This window comes from Asterias amurensis, chromosome 1 (assembly GCF_032118995.1).
Source record: "Asterias amurensis chromosome 1, ASM3211899v1".
Classification (NCBI taxonomy): Eukaryota; Metazoa; Echinodermata; class Asteroidea; order Forcipulatida; family Asteriidae; genus Asterias; species Asterias amurensis.
Window position 1 is genome coordinate 3,595,586 of NC_092648.1, and position 24,163 is coordinate 3,619,748.

General features: G+C 39.8%; 3 protein-coding genes across 5 annotated transcripts; 1 reads left to right on the plus strand and 2 right to left on the minus strand.

Moving 5' to 3' along the window:
* Positions 1–20: 20 nt before the first annotated feature.
* LOC139942713 (ankyrin repeat and SOCS box protein 14-like) lies at positions 21–10,434 on the minus strand. Of its 3 annotated transcripts, none has more exons than XM_071939524.1 (7): positions 9,819–10,434; positions 8,178–8,402; positions 7,397–7,540; positions 6,021–6,266; positions 3,695–3,887; positions 1,336–1,985; positions 21–691 (listed from the first exon to the last, which is right to left on the minus strand). In XM_071939524.1, the coding sequence occupies exons 2-7, from the start codon at positions 8,383–8,385 to the stop codon at positions 528–530; spliced, it is 1,605 nt and encodes a 534-aa protein (XP_071795625.1). In that variant the 5' UTR covers positions 8,386–8,402; positions 9,819–10,434; the 3' UTR covers positions 21–527. The 3 variants fall into 3 exon arrangements, with proteins under 3 accessions (XP_071795625.1, XP_071795615.1, XP_071795622.1); XM_071939514.1 differs by having other exon boundaries at positions 9,308–10,434; XM_071939521.1 differs by having other exon boundaries at positions 9,299–10,434.
* A 163-nt stretch (positions 10,435–10,597) lies between these two features.
* Positions 10,598–18,947, plus strand: LOC139942735 (tubulinyl-Tyr carboxypeptidase 2-like). The gene is made up of 9 exons (XM_071939532.1): positions 10,598–10,952; positions 11,839–11,927; positions 12,370–12,426; positions 12,824–12,898; positions 13,724–13,895; positions 14,518–14,563; positions 15,831–15,910; positions 16,737–16,820; positions 17,232–18,947. The coding sequence occupies exons 1-9, from the start codon at positions 10,734–10,736 to the stop codon at positions 17,502–17,504; spliced, it is 1,095 nt and encodes a 364-aa protein (XP_071795633.1). The 5' UTR covers positions 10,598–10,733; the 3' UTR covers positions 17,505–18,947.
* LOC139942746 (large ribosomal subunit protein mL48-like) lies at positions 18,894–24,140 on the minus strand. The gene is made up of 6 exons (XM_071939542.1): positions 24,007–24,140; positions 22,925–22,994; positions 22,006–22,172; positions 21,548–21,659; positions 20,541–20,630; positions 18,894–19,854 (listed from the first exon to the last, which is right to left on the minus strand). The coding sequence occupies exons 1-6, from the start codon at positions 24,063–24,065 to the stop codon at positions 19,792–19,794; spliced, it is 561 nt and encodes a 186-aa protein (XP_071795643.1). The 5' UTR covers positions 24,066–24,140; the 3' UTR covers positions 18,894–19,791.
* Positions 24,141–24,163: the final 23 nt, after the last annotated feature.

A 24,163-nucleotide genomic window follows, 5' to 3' on the forward strand; every position in this document is an offset into this window, starting at 1 on the left:
AAAATTAAGTGAAATAGCCATCAATAATCTTTATCTCAACTATTTGTAATCTTCTCTAACAGTTGTAACAAAATAATGAAAGTACAAAATGAAAAATAAAGTGTACTAATTATTAATCATAAAGAAAAACAGCTTCAAGTTATAAGGGTAGGCCTATAAAAGTTGGTAATCAGGAATGAGGCAACAAAGTCAATTGCCTTCACCCCCTCCCGAGTCGTTGCCTTGGTGCCCTTGAAATGCTCCAGTGGAAACATCATCCACTGTGGATACCAGCCCCCAATATGATATCATGTGGTGACTACATCTACACAGTACACAGTTAACCCTCCTACTATCTGACCACTCAATTTCAACCACGGTGGTTATGGTTGATAGATAAACATACCGGCCTGCAATATGATATCATGTGGTGAATACACAGTACACACATGTAAAGAGTTAGTTCTGAGCATGGTATTGCCTCTACACACAACCCACAAGGTTTCAAGTGGTCGGTCAACTGGAGAATGGAACCCACAGTAGGAGGGTTAATCTACCTCTGTGCTTGGCAAAGTGACATCTTCATAGAGGAGATAATCCCTGACCAGCTTTGGAAGGAAGTCCATCTTGGGGATGATCTTCGTGGCACGCACCGTTCCAACATGCTCTGTGAATGCGACTCTACAGAGATGCTCCAGAGAGTGCGGCTTCCCTGCATGGAAAAAAAGTCACGATGTAACATGAATCAAATTGTTTGAAAATAAAAGTCAGTCAACAACTTATCACAAGAAGATAAAAGCATTTTTTATTTTACAGACATTTTAATTGGAAATCTGGTGGACAAGCTCTAAGAATGTTCATTTTGGTTTGTGCCCATATACGCCGATGTGTGTTAGCACTGTATACTCAGTACTTTCCCCGAGTCCTGTGAAAAGAAATCACAGGCATGTTACTAGTGTGGGATTCGAACCCACGATCTTTGCAATTCTAGAGCAGTGTCATACCCACTAGACCATCGAGATTGCCCGGTGGCTAGAGGCAGTTCGAATCCTATTTTTTAGCAGTGGGTACTGCAAACTATTTCATAGATGTAAGATTTGCATCAGGGATAAAATACGTCTGGACATTCCATGTAGCTCGCACAGTACAAGCACTTACACTGTGTTAAGCTTTGATTGCTCCATCATGAAGAGGTACAAATGATACTGGAATGTTAGCTCCAAACATCCCTTTTTCTGGGGATTGATGTGGAATCCCCATTCCAAGACATCCCTCCTCCCCCTTTTCCAACTTTACCCTAGGAGCATTGTCAAACCTCTACAAAATCAGGGCCACCAGAGTGAACAATAGATTTACCTGTTAATTCCAGTACTTCACTCAACTCACTGTGGTCTTGTATATAACGGGTGGTGTGTTGACACAGTCTGAGCCTGTCCACATAGTTGTACACCAACTTGATTATCTTAAGCCACCATGTCCTATCACGCCAATAACAAGGGGACAAGTACCTGTAGCAAAAACCACATTGGTCCGAACAGTCAAAGCTCCAACGCTTCCCGGATTTCAAGAGTAAAATGACACATTCAAGACTTTTTGGTAACTTCACACGGTTCATGTGGTGACATCCAACATCTGCACCGTATTCTAGAATGAATTTCAGCGAAGGTAAGTGCCCGGCACTCTCTTTGACAAGGCAGTGGCAGTGTAGACCCTCTGCATTGCACACAAAGGCAGCCTTGTCCAACAGCAGCTTGGCCACACCAAACTCTAGATTGTGCATTGCAACTAACGTCACAGGTTGTGCAGCTCTCAACTTCTTTCTATAATATTTAGGAAAATCTACCAGGCCGAAATCAGGATCGCATCCCGCCTTGAGAAGGGCTTTGATGACCTTGACGTGACCTTTCTTTGCGGCAAGATGCATTGGTGTCTGTAATTCTTTGTAAAAGTCAATATAATCATCCTCAAGCAATCCTAGACTTACTGGTATAAGTAGCCTCAGACACCTAAAGGAGAGAATTACAAAAACAAAAAAAATTCTATTTGATTATATTTGATTTCAGACATTGCATGGTGAGGTATCAATATATATATTTGGTTTGCGGTAACACCATGTGTGTATCTACTTGCCAAGTAGAGTTTGTTCTTTAGAGAACTGTCTTTCTATATTCTACTACAGCGGAGTAGATTTATCAGATATAGTCTTCTCAGACTATATACTACTGCAGCTTCTTTATAATTACTACACATCTTGTATAAAATATTCAAATCTGTGTGAGTTTATGGTTTCAGCTGTGGCTACGACATGGATCTCTAAGGAAGGTCCCTAGGATTCGAACTGCCTCTCTGGCTACTAGGCCTGGGCGAATAATTTGAATATCCGGTTAATGGCAAATAGGTTTTCCTATCCGTAACCGCGAATGCCTTTTTTTTCTTAACCGGATATCCGCACAGGGCGCAAATACCTATTTACAAACTGGATAATTCTGTAATTACAACCGAGTAACCGGATATTCTTTAATATCCGAATATCCGCGGACGTCGGGCGACAACTGATATGAATTGTTTTGTCTGAATCCTTATGAAACTTCTATTAAAACAGCATAAAAAAGCATATATTAAGTATTTAACTATGCTCACCTCTGTGAAGAGTTAAAACAATGTCATTTCTGACGTAATTTGTTCAAAGATTACAAAAGTTTTCCTGTACGTAGAGTCAATCACGTTCAAAAGAAAAAGCAAATCGCCATCTTTAAATTAGATCCGGTCATTTTTATGAATGAACCGAGTGACACTGGTCTAAAACTAATATCAATCCACCCATAACATCTCATTCACAAACGAAAAGCGCCCTCTAGTGGCAAAAAAAACATTCGAATATCCGGTTAATTTTGGATAGTTGGCCAGCGGTATCCGAATAACAAAATTTCACTATTCGCCCAACACTACTTGCTACAGAGCCATCTCGATGGTCTATTTGTTAAGACATAGGTTCTAGAGTTCAAAATTTTGTGGAATCGAATCCCAGCCGAGTATATGCCTGTGATTTTGTTATCACAGGGCTAGGGAAAGTACTTGTTATCACTGATCCTATGGGAAAGTACTTGTTATCACAGGGCTAGGGAAAGTACTTGTTATCACAGGGCTTGGGAAAGTACTTGTTATCACAGGGCTAGGGAAAGTACTTGTTATCACAGGGCTTGGGAAAGTACTTGTTATCACAGGGCTTGGGAAAGTACTTGTTATCACAGGGCTTGGGAAAGTACTTGTTATCACTGATCCTATGGGAAAGTTGACATTTTGTGTCATAATTTTCACACCAATCCAAGAGTTATGAAAGTAAAAAACTGGACAAGTTTTGAGATGTGCCCCCTTTCATCTTATCAAAAGTTAGACACTGCAATCTCCTTAAAATTTAAGCTTTTATATTTTCCTCTATTAGGCTGTGTACAAATCATGCCTGCAGGAAGTCCAGGCTCTGTGGCTATTCTGTAAACATGTGATGTCACAGGTCACATCATCTATGGATGCGTTCGTTTACCTTCCCTGGGTCGACCCCAGTGTGTGGCGTGTTTTTTTCCTAGGACGGACGTGTGCAGATAATTACCCACGTTCCTCCTGAGAAAAAAAAACATCACTCACCTGGGTCGAACGAGGGAAGCTAAACGAACGCACCCACTATGGGTAAGACCAAAGATTGTTGACCTTTACTGACCTCATGTGACCTTTGACAGCTGCAATGTGAATGGGTGCCAACTCTACGCTTTCATCATCAGTACTATCCACAGGACGTGAAATCGTTATCGAGGCACCCTGCTTAAGCAAATACTTCACGCAATCTGGGTGGTTTTCCTTTGCGGCTGTGTACAAAGGAGTTGCATCATCAGTAGTTATGTTGATATCTGCACCTGAAAAATACAAATAAACAATTGGGTATTCAATCATCACATCATCATCATTTGGCAAAATAACAAAATAACTTTCGACTTATATAGCGCCTAATAACTAACACTTAATTCTTTAAGCGCTTTACATTAGTGCCCTGGTCATAGGGCCAATAAACATCCCTTTTTAATGTTTCTCAGCTCCCTTGGAAGTATACAACCTGGGCAACAGTGTATATCGCTCCAAAGGCTTTTTCATTCACAATACCAACCTCTACCCTCGCAGGTACCCATTTATTCCCCTGGGTGAAAAGAAGCAATTATAGTAAAGTATCTTGCTCAAGGACACAAGTGTCACGACCGGGATTCGAACCCACACTCCGGTGAATTAGCACCAGAACTTGAATTCGATGCTCTTAACCACTCGGCCAAGACTTGCATCTGTGGGCGCCTCATCCTCAAATTGTAATAATCCGATCCATTAAGCTCCAGCCCATTGCTAATGACCAATCACAACCCATTGCTTAACCAAAAGTCTGACAAAATAAGGTCTGACATGCGTGCGCGTATGCTTGGCGCGCGCGGCATAGTTGTGCAGAATGGCATTAGAGAGGCGCACGTGTTCTTGCTCACACGTGCGTTGTGAGCGAAGCCCATTAAGCCTTTTTGAGGTATGGCGGACACAATGCTACAACACTGTAAAGTTGTGGTAAATTTGTGCTTATTGGCCATAAAAATAGAATGTATGTTGTTCAGTGAAGTGCGCATTTTAGGCGGCGCAGCGTTTACAGGTAAACCTAATGACCACCAACATGGTGAGCGTGGCATCAGTCGCGGCATGTGACGCGCGCGTATCACGTCCGCCATACCTCAAAAAGGCTCATGGATCGGTCTATTGGTTGATTGGTCTATTGTCAACTGTTCTCTTTCAATCAATGCTCTTGTCAGCTCTCCTACATTTCTAACACTTCACTGTGTGGATACAGCGCACCTTAGGGGTGTCTCTGCCTTGAATTTAACCTGTAGGCAGACAATCTATAACTGCGCTGGGTAGGCCTCCCTGTCTCATCACATAAGCGCACCACTTTTCCTTTCGCTCTAAAGCCCGGTTCATACTTCCTTCCGAATGCGAATGCGAAGCGAATTTGACGTCACACCTTCCTTTCGCAGCGATTATTCGCAAGGGAGTAGAGCAGAGTTCAACTACTGCGAATTGTTCGTGCCAATTTGTGAAGTCAAGATTCGCTTCGCATTCGCATTTGCAGTAAGTATGAACCGGGCTTAACTCCTTGTCACTTGTGCGACACCAAAAATAATTGTTAGCATAATAACTTACTTGGTAACCAGCAATAGAGGGCTGTTGATATTATAAAAACTTTGTGAGAAATGGCTCCCGCTGAAGTAACATAGTTTTTGAGAAAGGAATAATTTGATCACTAAAATAACAAGACTTTAGCTGAAGCCTTTTTATTATGCATCTGAAAGCACACAAAGTTGTGCAACAAGGGTGTTTTTCTTTCATTGTTCTCTTGCAACTACAATGACAAATTGAACCCAAATTTTCACAGGTTTGATGTTTATGCATTATTGTTTGATACACCAAGTGATAATACTAGTCTCTGACAAGTACCTTTAAGTAGCTCTATGAAATTTGGACCTGTGACCCGTGTGGAAGTGTCAAGGCCGAGCGGTTAATTAAGAGCACCGAAATTCAAACTCTCGGGGGTTTCTGTTCACGAGATTGTGGGTTTGAGGTCCAGTCACGGCAATTAAGCTTTTCACTTCACCATTGCTTCATCCTTCGGATGGGACATAAAGCTGTTGGTCCCGTGTGTTGTGTAACTCACATAAAAGAACCCAGTGCACCTATCGAAAAGAGAGGGGCGGTTCGCCCCAGTGTTCCTTGTTTTTTGGCAGCATATTGCACACCTTGTAAACAAGTACGTGGTGCTTTTGAGAAACGAGTAAAACAATGTCACGAAAATACGTTTCACATTCTTAAACAATTTTTCGTCTTGTAATTTTTTTTTTTTTACAAGTTTTTACTCATTTCTCAAAAGCTATAGCACCTCAGTAAGTGATATTTTTGAAGAAGCTTTCTACCACCATTATCTTCAATGTACCCAAACCCTCTTAATGAAATGGATCTCTGTTTACCATGTTCAACGAGAAGCTTCGAGCAGTCAAGGTACCCGTTCAGTGCTGCAGCATACATCGGTGTAGACTCGTGATAACAGTGCACATCAATCTTAGCACCAGACTCCAGCAAAAACTGGACCATATCCACCAGGTCACTGTAGGCAGCTTTGTGGAGTGATGAAAAACCGTTTCTATCCGTACAGTTCAAACATGCGCCGTTCTTGAGAAGCAACTCGACGCACTCTCTATGGTTGCCTTCCACAGCTGTTAAAAACAGACAAATATGACAAAGATTGCACATACCACCAGGGGCCAATTTCATAGAGCTGCTTAAGCAAAAAATGTGCTTAAGCACGAAAATAGCCCTCTTATTTTACACGTGTTACTGGCCTAAATTTCATGCCACAGCATTGCCAGAACAATTCAGTGGAGTCTTGGCCAATAATCTGATTTTACTTAGTGCTGATTTTTTTGCTTAAGCAAAATTTTCAGCTTAAGCAGCTCAATGAAATTGGGCCCTGCAGGCGTCATGCCTGTATTTTTAACGGGTCCATGTAGTTTTTTCTAACACAAAACACAATGTCCACAGGTTTACAATCTTACTCAGTCTGAAGAGATAGTAGAAAGCTTCACATAAGTTTAAACGTGAAGGTTGAACCCTGTACAATGTAGATTTGTGGACACTTTGAAAAAGTACCCAAATCCTTTAAAGGGGCAAGGATACCAAGGCATTTGCTTCTCGGTAAATTTGTTATTATCTTCAAACTGTGAAAGTTTAATGTAAATTTGTGGTCATTGTGTTTTGAGTTACAGAATCGGTAAGAAACAAAAATCGTGAAGATCACAGATTTACATAAAACTTACACGGTCTAATGGTGATGATAGTAGAAAATATCCCTTGAAATATTTCTGTCTGAAATTTCATATTTGACGAGTTTATTGCTCAGTGAGCATTAAATTCATTTTTGTTTTGGCATCGATGCCATGCAAAATTTGGTAATCGTTTTTTTCACTATTCTTTTGTGACCCAGATGGCCGATCGATCTCAATCTTCTAAAGGTTTGTCAGTTTATGTATATGGTGGATTACATAAAGTACTTACACTGCCAGCAACTTGTTTGCTAGCAAAACCAATTCTGTAATGTTCCTTTAAGGGAAAGAGGCCAGTTTAAAGTCGGTCACGCGATGGAAATCTTGACGGGAGATCCGAAGAAACACAGTTTACAGTCATCGCCGAGGCCTATAAACTGCGTTTTTTTTATGATCGAGCGTCAAGATTCCAATCGCTCAAACCAGCCTTTAGTTGATCTACGAATTTAGCATCTACTTTTTTTCAGCATACAGTGGATGCATTTCAAGAGAAGGCCCAATAGGTTCAAGATTCAATGCAATACCTGCATGAAGTGGGCAGATCTCTCTTATATCAAATATATTTAGGTCAGCACCATGTTGGAGAAGTTGCTCTATCATCTCCTTGTTTCCATTTTGTGCAGCAAATAGCAGCGCAGTTTCCTCTTCCAAAGTCACAACATTCACATCTACAGGTAATAATAGTTTTATTGGATGTTAAATAAAAGAATATTATTTGTGTTTTACCCTACACTGATGTGTGGGTTAAGCAGGGCCCTGAACTACTTTACTGAACTTTTGAGTGTCATTTGAACTTCTTAGAGTTTACACTCCATCAAGGAATCCTCGATCAAGTTCCATGCTTCTTCTCATTGAACCCAAGTCTCGACACTCATGGGGTGACAGGTCTTTTTCTTCAGCTGGGACTCTCTACCACGTAATCTCAGATCTTGTCTTTGTACCAAAACATTCAAATCTCTTCTCAAAACTTATCTTATGTCACAGGTTTTCAAGGACTCATTTTTTGTGTCTGATTTTCTTTGATTTGTTCGTTTTGGGTTTTTATAGCACCTTGAACACCCAGCGCATTACAAGTCTTATTATTGTTGTATATTTGGTTTGCAGTAACACCATGTGTGTATCTACTTGCCAGGTAGAGTTGTTCTTAGAGAACTGTCTTGCTTTATTCTACTGCTGCGGGGTAGATAATCGGATGTTCTTATTATTAATATTTGTTTGTTTTGAAAAACATCACAAATCACGGTCAACTTCTTTTTGACTCACCCTGTACAAAACACAAATGCAACATGAACACACTATGTATACCTTTTTCATCTTCAATGTGTTGGAGTAATATCTTCACACAGTCACAGTGGTTAGCTTTAGCTGCTTCGTGTAGGGCTGTCCAGCCCCGACTGTCTTGAACATCAATACATGATCCATTTACTATCAGCTGTTGCAGAGATTCACTGTCTCCTACTCTAGCAGCGGCACTTACAGAGGAGCAGTCTGGGCCCCCCTCAGTGGAATCCATTATTCAAGTTGTGTCAGCTAAGGAAATCAGAAAAAGCAAATAAAATAGTTAATGGCCTGATGTTATGACCCTAAACGAGTCTTTCTAGAAAGCTAAATGACAACAGTCAACACCAACACACATAGTTGCGATAACGTAACCCGTATTCCCTCCTCCCTCCTACCTATTTTTGCCATGGGTTACGTTATCGCACCCAAAATAGCTCTCGGTATTGTCGGTATTTCTTTTAGAAAAGTTTCCGTATGGCGCCACCACTTTTTCATTTGATATGAAATAATATAGGAACTTATTTACCCGATTGATATATCCCTTTTTGTAAAAATGAGTGAAAAAGTGGTGGCGCCATACGGAAAGAATGAGAATGTAGCGCCCTCTAGAGATGGTATAGACCTAATGCACATGACGTCATTCCAGTACGGCGCCCTCGCCTAGAGGTCAAAAGGAGGTTGTTCATTGGCCAATCTATGTGCGTTTTGATTGTTTCGTCACCGTTTGACCTCAAAGGTGGCGGCTGGATGACGTCAATGCATAAGGTCTTGGCATCATCATACAACATACTATAGTCTTTATATAGAACGTTAGTGGAACTACATCAACATCATACATTCATTCATGCATACGATACATTCATGACATTTCGGAAAAAGAGTACAGCGCTTCACACACTAGACTGACCACTAGGATCTGATGGAGGAGGTGAGTGGTATCAAGCTAAATCAAGGATTGAATTGATGGGTGAAGAACTCATCCCGGCCCCAGCCAAACTTTTGACCCAAATTAACAAAGCAAAAAGTCAACAAACAAAACAACAAAAGACAAAAAAGTTAAAAAGTTTATAAAATACTGATTACGGACAGACACAAAACGATTACAAACAAGCTCCTAATATTATTTACCACTCCAACCATCTTACTTAAGATACCGTTTGTTCGCAGATGACAGTTTCAGGGTTGTATCTTGATGGCTCGAACTTGAAATGAAAAGCGAACAAAACCCAAAACATTTCTGCCGCAAAAAACCATAATACAGTCATTTGACCAGTTCGGGATCATTGACCAGTTCGGGATCACTTCAACTTTGCAATAACCAAATAGTTATATCACTTCTCATTATTACCAATTTCTGTTGATAAATGTGAAGATTAACACCCATTAAACCAACAAACCCAAAATAAGGTGCCAAACATCATCAGCAAATAAATTATGGCTGTTTTCCTGAAGGTTGTCTGCGAAATTTATCATTTTTTTGTTTAAAAATGTTGGTTGAAAAACACTGTTAAAACTTCTTACCTTTAGAATTGGAGTGCCGGGGCAAAAAATATTTATGTAAAATGATAAAAATGTGTAAAAAAACATTCCTGTAAATACTGTGCAGACATCTTGTTTTTTTGAGGAGACGAAGTTACCAAAATCTTCTTTAGGGGGGCAACTTACCCTTGACCAGTTCGGGATCACTCAACATCTCATTGCGTCAAATGGTGCCGCACTAACTTACTAAGTATGGTAAAATCATACTACTGCAGTAGAAAGTTTATTCAGATGATTTTGAGAAACATTACTTCAACAAATTCTTTTAGATTTTTTTTTTTTTGAGAAATTTAAACTTGGAGGGGTCGATAATGCTTTTTAGGTTCGCTTCACTTTTTCATTTGCCTTTGCTGTTGTTTTGTGGTTTTGTCGCTGGGTTTTTGCGCTGCTATTGAAGACACTTGCATGACATTCACTAAACAAATGAAGTCCAAGTCCATGCCAACACACCTCTGAAGTTTTGTGTCCTTGAGGAACAGTTTTATGAATGGGAGTATGGGTTTGCAATAAAGGGCACTCTACTGATTCAGAATAGATTCAACTGATCCTGAACTGGTCAAACAGGTGACAATACTTTTCTTAAAGCCTCTTCAAAAGAACTAATCTTTTTGTGTCAGTGAATACTTGGTGAGTTTTATGTCATGTTTAGGTAAACTGATAAACTTTTTTGTTTAAAATATCAAAGAGATTGCAACAAAAAACAATGTGAATTCAAAAAGTGATCCAGAACTGGTCAAACGACTGTATTCCACAACATACAGTAGAGTCTGGGTACCTTACTAGGTTGTGGTATAGTTCTTCAACTTCGTTTTCACAACATTGTCATTCGCTCATCCCCACTTTTGTTTCCACGTGCGTTCACGTCCCCACACCCTGGGAAAAAGTCAAACCCCAAGGAAACGACTGTAAACAACTTTGCTCGGATCGTGAACGACAGTTGAATTTTTCTATTTTGTGTATTTTTAAAAAGCTCACATTTTTGACAATGGAGGAATAATTTCCGTTGATCTGAAATGACTGAGGAGTCTATCGGAACTCATCATGATAAAAAATAAAGCGGATAAAGTGACTAAAAACGGAGTAGAAAATGATGATAACAACAGCGACGAGGAGAGTGGTGAAGTGTTGTTTTACGTGAATAAGAATGGGTTTCCGGTGGGCCAGAGTACGTGGGAGAGGATGTGGAATCACGCTGGGAAGGTTCACCCAGCTGGAATCAAACCCATGGGAGAGATAAGGGAAGATAAAGATTTATCCAAGGTTTGTCTCATATTTGTTATAAATCAATAGAAACAGGAGGATAAAAAAAGAACATTAAAAAATGCCATCATTGGATTGTTAATTTTAAATTTTCTCTATCTTTGCACCGCTGGATTGGAGGACTACCAACACCAACAAGAAGGAACTTTTTTTTATTGAAGCAAGCGCCATGAACACTTTTTGTAGATACAGTCTATATAGAAGACATCATTATTATTATTGCCATATTGCTGTGCCCTTTTTGGTTTGCTGGATGAAAGTGGTTGGTCCTGTGTGGTATAGCACCTAAGGCTAAAAGAACCCTGGGGTGGATTTCACAAAGGTAGTCCTAACTTAGGACTAGTCCTAGGCAATGCTAAGAGATAGGACCAGTCCTAAGTTAGGGTGAGTTACTGGTCCTAACTTAAGACCAGTCCTATCTCTTAGCATTGCTTAGGACTAGTCCTAAGTTAGGACTACCTTTGTGAAATCGACCCCAGTGCACTTATAGTAATGAGCAGGAGCTGGTCCCCCGGTGTTCCTGGTCTGATCGGCAGCATTGTAATTGTAAACCAATACATGGTGCTAAAAAACACTGCTATATTCAATATAAAATGAAAAAGTCTCATAATATAAAGATGCTACAAAGAACAAAGCTTCATCAACCCTGATATTAAACCTGGTTTCTTTTAGACTTGTGGACAAGTCGTTAAATCGGCCCCACGCGCTGAGATAGTGCTCTCGCGAGATCACTGCTCTCGCATGAACTGATCTGCTCTCGCGCGAGAGCACGTGGGGCCGATTTAACGACTTGTCCACAAGTCTAGGTTTCTTTAAGTAAATTCTTTCCAGTCCATAACTAGTGTTTCTATGACATTATGAAACATTTCTTTTTTCTTTGATTCAGGTTACGATTCCCACAGCTCCTACATTTCAGCCCAATACATCAATACCATGCCGACTGGACGCAGTGCAGGACTACATGAAAGAGCTACAGTATCCTTAACAATTATAACCAGAACTGTTAACCAAAATTAGGTCTAATAAGTGATAGTTGGTTTGAAAAGCAAGGCTTGATTTTAGGAAAAGTCCACAAGACTGCAGGGGGTATAAAACCAGGCCTAAAACTTTACAGAATGCATTGGTTCCCTTGAAATGCTCACAGTAGACATTTACAATTTTCTCATAGGGTGCCCTTTACCAAGGAGAAAATGCCTGGTGCTTTCAAAAACCAAGCATACAGGCCTGCTTACAGCTTGACATTAATTGGAACAGAAATTATTTTAATTATTTTGTGACTAACAAAACAAAAAACAAACAAGAGTTAAAACCATGAAATGTAATATAGTGAGAAAAAAATGTGCACAAAATCTACACACTTTTAACCATTTTGGATCTGTTCAAGCTAGAGTTCACTCCTTATCATTTTTGAAATCAGATATAATCACACAGGAACGCAGTTTTTTGAAATCAGGAAAAACAGACCAATTTCTGGGTAAGCGTATCTTAAGATAGTTATACTTTCTAGCTTTATTGTCTAGACTTATGGACAAGTCTCTAATTGTCTCTGCATTAAATTCTCTGCTTTAAATTGCTTCTGTGCTTAGTGTTCTGATTCTAGACTAGTGAAATAAAAAGCTAACTGGTCCTGCTGGCTAGTCACTGATGACAAAAGTTATGGCCAAGCCCTGCAAATAAATATAGTAACATATTAAAAATCTTAGTGCAGTGGAAATCAAGGGGCTACGAAAAGCTTGCAATGGCATCATTTCAACTTAGCTCCTTCACTACAAATCCTCTCATTTTAGAAAGTTTATTCAGGATCCCTGTAATTTATATGCCGATTTTAATACTTGAATCAAGTTCATTTTTTGTTTTTCTTTTCCTGACAGGTTGATGGATTCTGCTAAAGAAATGATACGAGAATCTCTGCCAATCAAGTGCCTTGAAGCCGTCATTCTTTCATTGTATCCTTTTTTAATGTTAAAACATTTCTATTTTGGTTAGCAAGTGTCTCAAAAGTAGGCCTAGATCTAGTCAGGCATGTTCATGGCATGTCGTGCGTTTAAGAGCACCGTACTCAAGCTCTGGTGTTTCTAAAGAGTGTGGGTTCGAGTCCTGGTCGTGACACTTGTGTCCTTAAAAGCAAGACACTAAAGCATTATTGCTGTGTCCTCCATATGGGATGTAAAGCGGTTGCTCCTGTGTGTTATTCATGTATGTAGGCCCTAATGCATAAGCCTTTTTGAGGTATGGCGGACGTGATACGCGCGCGTCACACGCCGCGACTGATGCCATGCTCACCATGTTGGTGGTCATTAGGTTTACGTGTAAACGAGGCGTCGCCTAAAATGCGCACTTCACTGAATAACATATACGTTCTATTTCTATGGTCAATATGCACAAATTTACCACAACTTTACAGTGTTGTAGCATTGTGTCCGCCATACCTCAAAAAGGCTTATGGAAAGAACCCAGTGCACTTAACGAGAAGAGAAGGGATTTGTCCGGGTAATCCGGGTTTGATTGGCTGCATGTTGCGCCACAGCACCTTATTGTGCTATGTAAAGGAATAGATCTCATTCCTTCAAAACGTAGCTCCACAATACCATGCAGGAAAATACTGAATGTTTATATGCCTTGAGTGTCACCGAGTGACGGATATGAGTGCTATATAAGTTCCCATAATTATTAGTATCTTTTTTTAGTATCATTATAAATAAACACAGCAAGAGGTTTTGAGAAGTACTTCACAGCAGATCAGTTGTAAATATTCTTGACCATACTTCAAGATACCTAACCAATGGAGCACCAGGTCTGGAGAGGTTCCCCCTCAGCTTCAAGACCCATTTCTCAGGGACCATCCATCGGCATGTGGTGCTAGCCGTTTACTACTCAGGGAGGTATGGTGCTTTGGGTATGAGCCGGAGAGATGACCTCATGTACAAACCCCTGGAGTTCAAGGTCAGTCAAGTACAGTAGTTTCTTTGATGAAACACTAGACTGCTCTTGATAATTCAATAAATCGTTCAATAAATCAATCAACTATACCAAAATTATGAAGGGCCTTAATCAAGGGCGCTGAGGTACAGAAGGCCTGATACAAGTGGGCTTCAGAAGTGCTTAAATATTATGAAGGATGTTGAAGGATCATTTATTCATTCATTCACTACCTTTGTTTGTTTGCCTAGATAATCTTCCAATCAAGGGAATTCGGCAAACTCCCACAAGGGGATATAAACACCAAGCTGGCAACAACCAATTTCTCTAATACAAACATTGGTTCACTGTCTTTAATTATGAACAACTGCACAATCAAGAAATTGGGATTCAGCAACTAAGCGAAACTGTATTCTAGTCACTGTGGAATCAGCGTTTAGCTCAGGGGATTCACACCCACAACCTTTTTATGGCAAGTCCTGCAGTCTAATCACTGGACCATGGTGACATTGTGTGATTGTTACCGTTATGATTTGACTAATTCTTAACCTCTCTATCAAGGATGTTTAAAACAGGACAAGACACCCTCTGGCTAACCCTATGATTTCTTCAATTGTTTTTGTTCTACCCTGTTTCTCCTTACTAGAGTCTTTCGGAGCTTGTGTTTGACTTTGAAGATGTGTACAAGAAATGTAAGTCAGAAATATGTAAACCTCTCAACAGGTAGGACATTCGGTACATTTAAAATTAAGTAATGTTTTGTCTGCTGAGGAGTACAAGTGTACAAATAAGGTCTTCAGGGATTTTTTGCAATTTTTTTACATGAAATATTGCCCACCGACCCATATCAACCCAGTAGGTCACATTACCACCTTCTCCTGGGGCTGAAACAGGGTTAATACTCTTGGCCTAGCCTTCACAGTCCTTAAAGGATGTTGGCATGGGTATCATCCACTAGGAGCCTGGGCCCAACTTCATAGAGCTGCTAAGCACAAAACTTTGCTTAGCATGAAATTTTCTTCCTTGATAAAAACAGGGTTACCAACCAAATTTCCGTTTGTTGCATATTGCTTGTTACTGGTATTCAGCTGTTGTTTGCTTATCTTAAAAATCATGTGAAATTTGGTTGGTAATCCTGTTTTTATCAAGGAAGAAATTTCATGCTAAGCAAATTTTTGTGCTTAGCAGCTCTATGAAATTGGGCCCTGGTTGGTAGATAGCGGAATGCACTACCTTTCCAACTTTTTACAGAGCAGTTGTGGTTTTAGTAAGTGCCTTGCTCAAGGGCACAAGTGTCATGACGGGATTCGAACCCACACTCTACTCCTGACAACACCAGGGGTGCATTCCACTCGCACAAACGACTCGCAACTGTTCTCGCAAACGTTTTTTATCTTTGGAACGATTGGTGCACGTTACCAATGTCAATATGGCGGCGCCCTGAAATGAAGATGGTGCGCACCGCACCTAGTATTTGTTTTAACTTAGTTTTTGCTGTATGTAGACTCGCCAACACCTCAGAAGTATGGTCGCCTAAAGTTGCCAACGTTCGCCAACTGTGGCAGCACACAACTAGTTCCACTTGAAATTGTTGGCGAACGTGTGCAACTGTTGGCAACTATGCGCGAGTGGAACGTCCCCCAGAGCTTGGGTCCAATGAAGTAGGCCTTGAAAGGCCATGTCAGATTTTAATTATCGACAGTGGCTTGGCATTGGCTTTAACATTTGTTCTTCAAACACTAAAAGTCTCCTGTCTTGAGAAACTGCCAAAGTGTTTTTTTGTTTGTAAAGTTCAACACAAATGTATGCCAGCTTCAGAGCCGGAGTTAGCAAAATCTGTCGACGTGTAGCAGGTAGGCATGTGTAGCACAATGATTACCAACAGAATTACTTGACTACAAATGAGCAGTAGACATCGTGAATAATGAAGTCATGAATGAAATTTATTTTTAACCTCAGACTGGCACACAGTGAGGAAGGTGAAGATTGGTCTACCAGTGTCACATGATCCACACAGCTTTGAACAAATACAGTGGCGGGTAGGTTCTACAACAAATACTCAGTTCTTATAAATACAGTTATTATTATTATGATATATCGATGGACATCTTGACGTGCTAGTGTTTAAGGTAAATATGTTGGGGTTTTGAATTATGAGACTCGTTACATAGTGCCATGGAAGAGTTAAAGGGAAGGTTCACGTTTGGTAATTACTCAAAACAAATATTAACTCAAAAACTTACTTGGTAACAAGCATTGGGGAGCTGTTGATAGTATAAAACATTGTGGGAAACGACTCCCTCTGAAGTAGCGTAGTTTTTGAGAAAGAGGTAAATTCTCACTAAAATAATAAAAGACTTCTAGCTAGAAGTATTATATTCCTATCTGAAAGCAAACAAATTCGTCCAACAAGGGTGTTTTTTCTTTCATCATTTTCTCACAACTTCGATGACCAATTGAGCCCAAACTTTTACAGGCTTGTTATTTTATGCTTATGATGGGATACACCAAGTGAGAACACTGGTCTTTGACGATTACCAAACGTTTACCTTCCCTTTAACAAATTACTGTGGACCAGCCACTAACCTTTCCTGAAACACCGAGGCAAACCCCAACTCAACTGGGTTGTGTGTTATAAAATGCTCGATTTTATTATCCTCCAAACACCTCTCTTTATGTGAATGCTCCACAAACAGTCTAAAAGACTTTCATCTGACAACTAACACTCAGCTAAAAAGTTGCATAACTGAAGTAAGTACCTCAAGTAGGCCTCTGCTTCTGTGCATGGATTTACAAACTCACACCAATGAAAGAATTGCTTAGAATTTATCAACAACGAATTTTGTTTTCCTTGCATCTTCACAGACTATGTCAGTGAGTCCAAGCAAACAAACAAGATCCGAAGTGCAGAAAGAAATAGAGAAGTTCACTAAGGACCTGAAGAGTAGGGTGAGTACAAGTGTTGCATGATTTGGATTTGATTGTAGCATCACAGGACGAGAAACTTTTGTAAACTTTTATCGGGAATCTGGCAATCGGCAATAAAGTGCAACCAGATTCCTAGTGATTGATACACCAGCCTACATCCTTTTATGGACTGTGAAGGGGTAACCCGGTTTCAGGACCATTTCAATAACGTTTATGGCATAACTTATGCCATAGCGGTTTCGCAAGTGGACTTACGCAGAATGTTTTGGGAAAGCAGCTGCAGAAGTAGGCACATGCAATGTGCCCCTGGTAAAAGTTGATTTGGGTCGACAGCCCTCACCTTGAAGTGGCTACCAAGCCTTGTATTGCATTCTGATACAAACAAAACAAGCAATCAAATAAATGATATAATATTCTCATTTCAACACACAGTTCAAATGGTCGTCTAGCTACTCCAGCTACCAGTTCGTGAAAGAAAACACACGACTAAACTACGAGCCGACATCGCCGAGGAAATCCATCTCATCATCCTTGACGTCCAAGACTCCAAGAAAAGATTCTCAAGCATCTGGGAGTAAGGAAACGACGCCCTTATCTCCGGGGGCCGTCAGGGCGTGTGATAGCAGTGATGAGGAGGCAGAGGGGGTAAGCCCGACCCCCGCGGCTAAGAAAGGCGCAGCGATAGACTATCAGATCAGGATTTGAGGAAGTAGATTCTGCGGTTGTCGTAAAGATTGTAGACCCCTTGTACAAAGCAACACGCTACACAGGGATGCTGAGCTCACACGCATGGTTTTACGAACAAAGAACAGCTATCGTCCAATCTTCAGCCTCCTGTGTGGGGGCGCTTTTTGACCCCAGTAAAGGCGCTTTTTGAAGATGAGGTGCAACATGCAAGGGGTCTTTAGTTGTTTGTAGTCACTGGTGTCAGAACGGTTTCTAGAAATTTAGCTGGTTTTCCCACTGTCTGAAATCTGTAGCCCCTTAGGACCGAATAAAGCCTATTGCCACAAAAACTTTGTAAGCATAATTTTGTTTTTGCTTAAGGTTACCAACGAGGCATCGTACTTTACCTTTGCTGCGACTGGTACCCAAGTCATTTATAACAGAACTTCCTAAAATCTCAAAAAGCTGGGGATTTTAGGTTTAAAGTGCAAAAAATTAACCTGGGCACTGAAAGAGTTTAAACTGTATATAAAAATGATGTACAATTTTTAATATGACCCATAGTATTTAACTAAATGAATTTATGATTTTTCTAATGAACGGGTAAGGGCCTGAGAGATTTCTTAATTTTTACAAATTTAATTTGGGCCCATGGAAAATTCTATCCGATTTGCTATGAGAGGTTGTGAAACTTTCTGTGCACATATTTATTTGGTTATGTTGGTCATAGAACAGTTTGAGCGCATTTTGAAAAATTTATAGTTTATTTGCTCCTTAGATTCTGACTGTGGTTTTATTTTTAACCTTTAAGGGAACTGTACATGTTTGGTAATAGTCAAAGACCAGTGTTCTCACTTGGTGTATCTCATCATAAGCATAAATAACAAGCCTGTGAAAATTTTAGCTCAATTGGTCATCGAATTATAGCAAGAAAATGATGAAATATAAAACACCTTTGTTGGACGAATTTGTGTGCTTTCAGATAGGAATAAAAGACTTCTAGCTAGAAGTCTTTTATTATTTTAGTGAGAAATTGCCTCTTTCTCAAAAACTATGTTACTTCAGAGGGAGTCGTTTCTCACAATGTATTATACTTTTAACAGCTCTCTGTTGCTCGTTTTTTAAATTAATATTTGTTTTGCTTGAACTGATTGCCCTTCAACATTAGATACCTTTATTTCTTTTACTGTAGAACATGTACATTGAGATTTCTATTTTAAATTCCTTTTAAACTTAGCAATAAGATATTGTGTTAGCCCTGGTGGCCTTTCACTTTCACTTTTGTATTATACTACGCTGTATCTGTGTACAGCACAGAGGAAGACTCCTATTGTATAGCCTAATAGGGCTAATATTGTGTGTGTGATAACAAAGTGCCTTCATTTTAGTAAAAAAAACACAAGAAGACTACAGGACCACACTTTACAATAACTTTTTATGATGAGAATGTTTTATTATGACAATAAATCATATAAACTTCAACGATTTTCAAGGAGCTGATTATTTGTATCTTTCTGTATAGACTGAGCAAGTCGTGCGCGTATTCAACAAATTTTGGGACCACTTTGATCCAATATACATTGCTTTAAAGGGAAGGTTTACATTTGGTAATCACTCTAAAACTAATGATAATAAATATCGTTGGTAAAACTGAGGGTCAGTAAAGCTTCTCAGGTTGTGTAGAGGGATTATTCTTTGTGACCACCTTTTGAGATGAAATTCTCACATAGTTTTACTGTATACATTCATTTATGTAGGACTTAACAACCAAACTGTTCCCAAAAACCAAGGGTATACTTTCCCTTTAACGCGTCAAAGAAACATACTCACACCTTTAACGGATTGCAATACTGGCGGCTCCTTACAGTTGCAGGCCTCGAACTACATAAAGGACATGGTCTCTATTGCCCCAGTCTGGGCCTTGATGCCCCTTTTTATTAGATTATCCAATGAAAGTACCCTTTGCAAAATGAAAATGGCCTTGCCCTCTAGCTCTCAAAGATGAAATTCCAGGCTTGTAGAGAGCCACTTAACCTGTTTACATTAGACAAGGTGTTAATCTGCCAAATATTTCCAGACTGGCCTACTGCAGGCAGTTAAATTACAAGGGGAACATCTTGAGAGTACCTTCAATGGACCGTTCCGGCTTTCCACTAAGCTCCGCCCACCGCGCGGTTCAGAAAGTGCAACCTCCTTGGCGTTCTAATAAAAATGTCCAAATGGTGACGTATGTTGTTGATTGGAGACGCAAAACAGTTCCTAGCACAGTCTTGAAGTTAAAAAAATCCACGTTCTGTGAGTGTTTGATAATGTAGACGACCGTAGATCACAAAAGATCCTTGGGTATTTCTTTCTGAATATATCTCTGCGTGTTGTGATACTGTGTGTGCTGTGGATCAGAACAAATAGGAGAGTACATTGGTGGAAGAAATGAGCAATGCGTTTGTGTAATTCATCACAAGGTTTCAGAGTGCAAGACCACAGTTAATGTTGTTAGTTGGTCAAACAGTAGGAGGGTTGACTGAGTACTGTGTAGATGCATTTACTGCATGGTATCACATTGCAGGCTGTCATAGTTGATCTATCATTCAAGACCACAGTGGATTATGTTAATTGGGCAAGTGGTAGGAGGGTTGACTGTGTACTGTGTAGGTGCTTTCACCACATGACATATTGCAGGCTGTCATAGTTTATCTATCATTCAAGACCACAGTGGATGATATAGATTGGTCAGACAGTAGGAGGGTTGACTGTGTACTGTGTATGCATTCACTGCCTTATATCGTATCGCAGAATTCATCTTTCATGCAAAACCACAGATGATGTTGTATGAGCAGACAGTGGGAGGGTTGACTGTGTAAATGCATTCACAGCATTATATCGCAGGCTGGCAGAGTGCAGCTACAGTGGATGATAACGATTGGTCAGACAGTAGGAGGGTTGACTATGAACTGTGTAGATGCATTCACTGCATAATATCATATTGAAGACTAGCATGGTTTATCTAGCATTCATAACAACAGTGGACAATATCGAATGGTCAAACAGTGGGAGGGTTAATAATGAGATATTTACCGGTTCTACTTTGAGCGTAACTCCTTCTGGTAGATTCACTTGGAGTAATTCAAGAAAAATGGGTGCTATCGTCCCTTGAAGTTCTTGTAACTAAAGAAATAATCGCAGAAATACAACTAATGAAGACGATGCACAACGCAATGATTAGCATTTGCCTAATGTGGCTTGGTCAAAACTTTAAGAACAAACCACTGGGCTTCTTTTAGAGTAACCAATACTTTAATGAGTTGATTATGATCTATTCAAAATGAAAACTATCTTTGTAGAATGTCATAAATAATAATTTGGGAGGCTAATCATCCTTACTTGCAGCTGAGAAACTCAATTGCAAAAAAACCCGGCCACAATGTGTTCCGAGCTGCTTGCATGACTGGGGGACTTTGGCAGCCAGCCACATCGACCCAGATATGAACACAGAGCACAGCCAGAGATTGAAAGTGTCTGATTTTTTTCAGAGGGAGGAAATCCGGAGGGCTCTGAAGAAAACTCTTTCAGGCATAGAAGAGAACCAACACACAACTCACATAATGGCCTTATACAAGTAGCCAGAATTGAATCAGGGCCACAGTCTAGTGCATCAAACTCAAGCTCTGCGCCCAATTTCATAGAGCTGCTTAAGCACAAAATTTTGCTTAAGCAAAAGAATCCTTGCTTAGTAGAAGCAGATTACCGGCCAAGACTCCACTCAATTGTTATGCTTAGTTAACAACAGCTAAATACCAGTCACAAGCAATGTATATGGCATGACATTTTGGCCAGTAACATGTGAAAAACAAGCGAGCTATTTTCGTGCTTAAGCACATTTTTTGCTTTTAAGCAGCTCTATGAAATTGGGCCCCTGGTGGCTGAGTCATTAGAGTGTGGGTTCAAACCCCCGGTCGTGACACTCATGTCCATAGTCAAGATACTTCTATATTTTTTCTATAGCTACATTGCTTCTTATCATCCAGGGGTAAATGGGTTCCTGAGGGTTGAGATACTGAGCGAGTGTACAACACTGTCTTTACCTGTATGACTCTTTCGTGGGTTTTGATTGTGAAGTCTCTGGGCTTCATGTTATCCTTGAGACCTGGCGTCTGTAATGTGTGTACCAGAGTCTTCTTGGTGGGCATTGCATAACTGGAAAATAACAGTCACAATTATAATGTTATGCCGTTAGTCAATCCAGGGCCTAATTTCATGGAGCTATGGTGTGACGTAATGACTTGTTAACCATGTATAAATAGAATATTTTGACCAAAATGGACCAATTTTGATTAATACTTTGTAAGACTTAAATTCCTCCAGTTCTGTTGTAATTGCAATTTGTTGTTTTGTAAAGTGCGTAGAGATGTTAATTCATATTGAGCGCAATATAAATGCAATTTATTATTATTATTCTTGCAAAGAGAATTTAGAAAGTCATATTGGTTATTAAGATGGAATAGTTTCATCTATAATTAAGAAATTTATTGGGTTTTTTTACCTGTCAAATATCATAAGATCCATGTTCTTGGCCAGGTTGTGGGTGTACTGAGCGTAGTGCTCTACAGCCGAACAATCATACCCCTGAATGAAGAAGTTCATGATCTCATGGACTGTAGAGTCACTGGGTTCAGGAATAACCTGCTCAGGTATCTGCTGTATTTTGAGCTGGATAAGAGATAGAAATCAAGTTTAGTTAACATTACACACAGTGTTAGTTTTATACCTAATTGAACAATGAAATCTTCGAGACCAAATGACAGTTTTCAATCGTATCATAACTGTTTATCTATTAGAAAATATATGAGGCACCAATACAAATAATAATATTAGAGTAATACAAATTATTTATTAATTAACTTGGGTTTTTACCCTTACCCCGATGTGTGTTAGCACTGCATAATCAGTACTTTTTCCGATTTCGGTAAAGGACATCACACTCACAGGCATATTACTCGGGTGGAATTCAAACCTACGACCCTTGCAATTCTAGAGCAGTGTCTTACCAACTACTGTAGACCGGGGCCCAATTTCAGACAAATTTCATGCTAAGCACAAAAATTTGCTTAGCATGAAATTTCTTCCTTGAAAAAAACAGGATTAACAATCAAATTTCCATTTGTTGCATATTTCTTGTTACTGGTATTCAGAGCTGTTGTTTGCTAAATCCTGAAAAACACATGGAAATTTGGTTAGTAATCCTAGTTTTATCAAGGAAGTAATTTCATACTAAACAATCTTTTGTGCTTAGCAGCTCTATGAAATTAGGCCCAGGTAGCTAGAGGCAGTTCGGATAGAAACTGGAACTGCTTCTAGCTACCTGGTAATCTCGGAGAGAGTGTACAGGAGAGCAATGGTGATTGGTGACACTTTCCAAGACAGTGGTAGTTGGATTATTTCAATGACAATAAGAAACTTACATCTTCAATTTCATCTTCATAGTTACTGATCTGACGAGCAGGATGAACAGCTGCTAGTAACCTGCCACTCCTGTAGAAATCAAAAGTAAATTTTCATTCAGTGCATGTTTATACGCTATATCTATGGGTGCATTCGATTAGCTTCCCTGGGTCGACCTTGATCTGCCCCCGGTGCATTCAAATAGCTTTGATGTCATTCCAGGGGCTCACTCGGGTCAGCCCCAAGTGCCCTAGCTGCTTGTGGAACGGGTCACTTGGTGCTGACCCGATGTGCTAGACGTCACCACGAGAGGGCGAGTAATCGTTCGATTAGCTCTTGTCAGGGGCTCACCTGAATGAGCCCTGTGGGGTAGAGCTGGGGAAGCTAACCAAATGCACCCTTTATCTATGGGTGAATACAGAGTCGTTGCTGAAACTATGATCAAAATGAATAAGAAGGTATGTTTAGTTTTGTTTTTCTTCTTTTGTTAGCAAGCTTGCTTTTTGAGTTCACAAACTTCATTCAAGGAACAATATCTTTATTATTGTGAGGGAAGTTACAGATGGAGTATATTAAAACCAATTGCAACAATTTGAAAAAACTGGGTCCTTAAGATGTCACCAGGAATCCTGTTTTGATTTTTGATGATAAAAATAGAGCAAATCTCGACACATTTCTGAGTCGGGCTAGTCGGACAGAAGTTCATTTCAAATTTATCTGGATCAAACATACTCCATGTACTCCTAGAACCTAGACGATAGCGGGAGGCACCTCATACTAGTTCTAGGAATGTAGGATCGAGTAAATTCGGAACACCACTTTGTTTCAGACGTTGTGCTCCTCCTTCAATGTGTGCAATGCACCACTAGTACAAAAGCATTATCAAATTCAACAATCCTTCCTCTAATCTAATTTGGTGTCAGATGCAATTGTGTCCGCCATGCAATACTGTCCGCTCCAGACACGATTGCATATGCAAAACCGTCCGGCGGACATTAATGCATATGCAAACAAAATTAATTGAAATGTTCCCTTTAAAAAATCGTGTGTAAATTTAATTACACAGTTTAAAAATTGCAAAGGTTTGATAATTTAAACTTACCTGAGTCTGCTGTACACTTTCCTGCTGAATAGACTTCTAAATACCGTGTGTTTCAACATATTTTGACAATAAAGTTAGCAAAATAACCGAAGACAGTATTACCGTAATGCATTGCTCTACTTCTGCATACAAAAGTATGGGCTCTCATTTTAGTCTG

Excerpts from the sequence above, each read along its gene's own strand:
- LOC139942713 (XM_071939524.1), bottom strand. The coding sequence starts at position 8,385 with ATGGATTCCACTGAGGGGGGCCCAGACTGCTCCTCTGTAAGTGCCGCT. Across the intron at positions 3,888-6,020 it reads GAAGCTTCTCGTTGAACATG|GTGCAGATATCAACATAACT; the intron begins GTAAACAGAGAT and ends TGTATTTTTCAG. Across the intron at positions 1,986-3,694 it reads GCTGTCAAAGGTCACATGAG|GTGTCTGAGGCTACTTATAC; the intron begins GTCAGTAAAGGT and ends TCTCTCCTTTAG.
- LOC139942735 (XM_071939532.1), top strand. The coding sequence starts at position 10,734 with ATGATAAAAAATAAAGCGGATAAAGTGACTAAAAACGGAGTAGAAAAT. Across the intron at positions 11,928-12,369 it reads GACTACATGAAAGAGCTACA|ATATAATCACACAGGAACGC; the intron begins GTATCCTTAACA and ends TTTTGAAATCAG. Across the intron at positions 13,896-14,517 it reads ACAAACCCCTGGAGTTCAAG|AGTCTTTCGGAGCTTGTGTT; the intron begins GTCAGTCAAGTA and ends TCTCCTTACTAG.
- LOC139942746 (XM_071939542.1), bottom strand. The coding sequence starts at position 24,065 with ATGTTGAAACACACGGTATTTAGAAGTCTATTCAGCAGGAAAGTGTAC. Across the intron at positions 22,995-24,006 it reads AAAGTGTACAGCAGACTCAG|GAGTGGCAGGTTACTAGCAG; the intron begins GTAAGTTTAAAT and ends TGATTTCTACAG. Across the intron at positions 22,173-22,924 it reads ATGAAGATGAAATTGAAGAT|CTCAAAATACAGCAGATACC; the intron begins GTAAGTTTCTTA and ends TCTCTTATCCAG.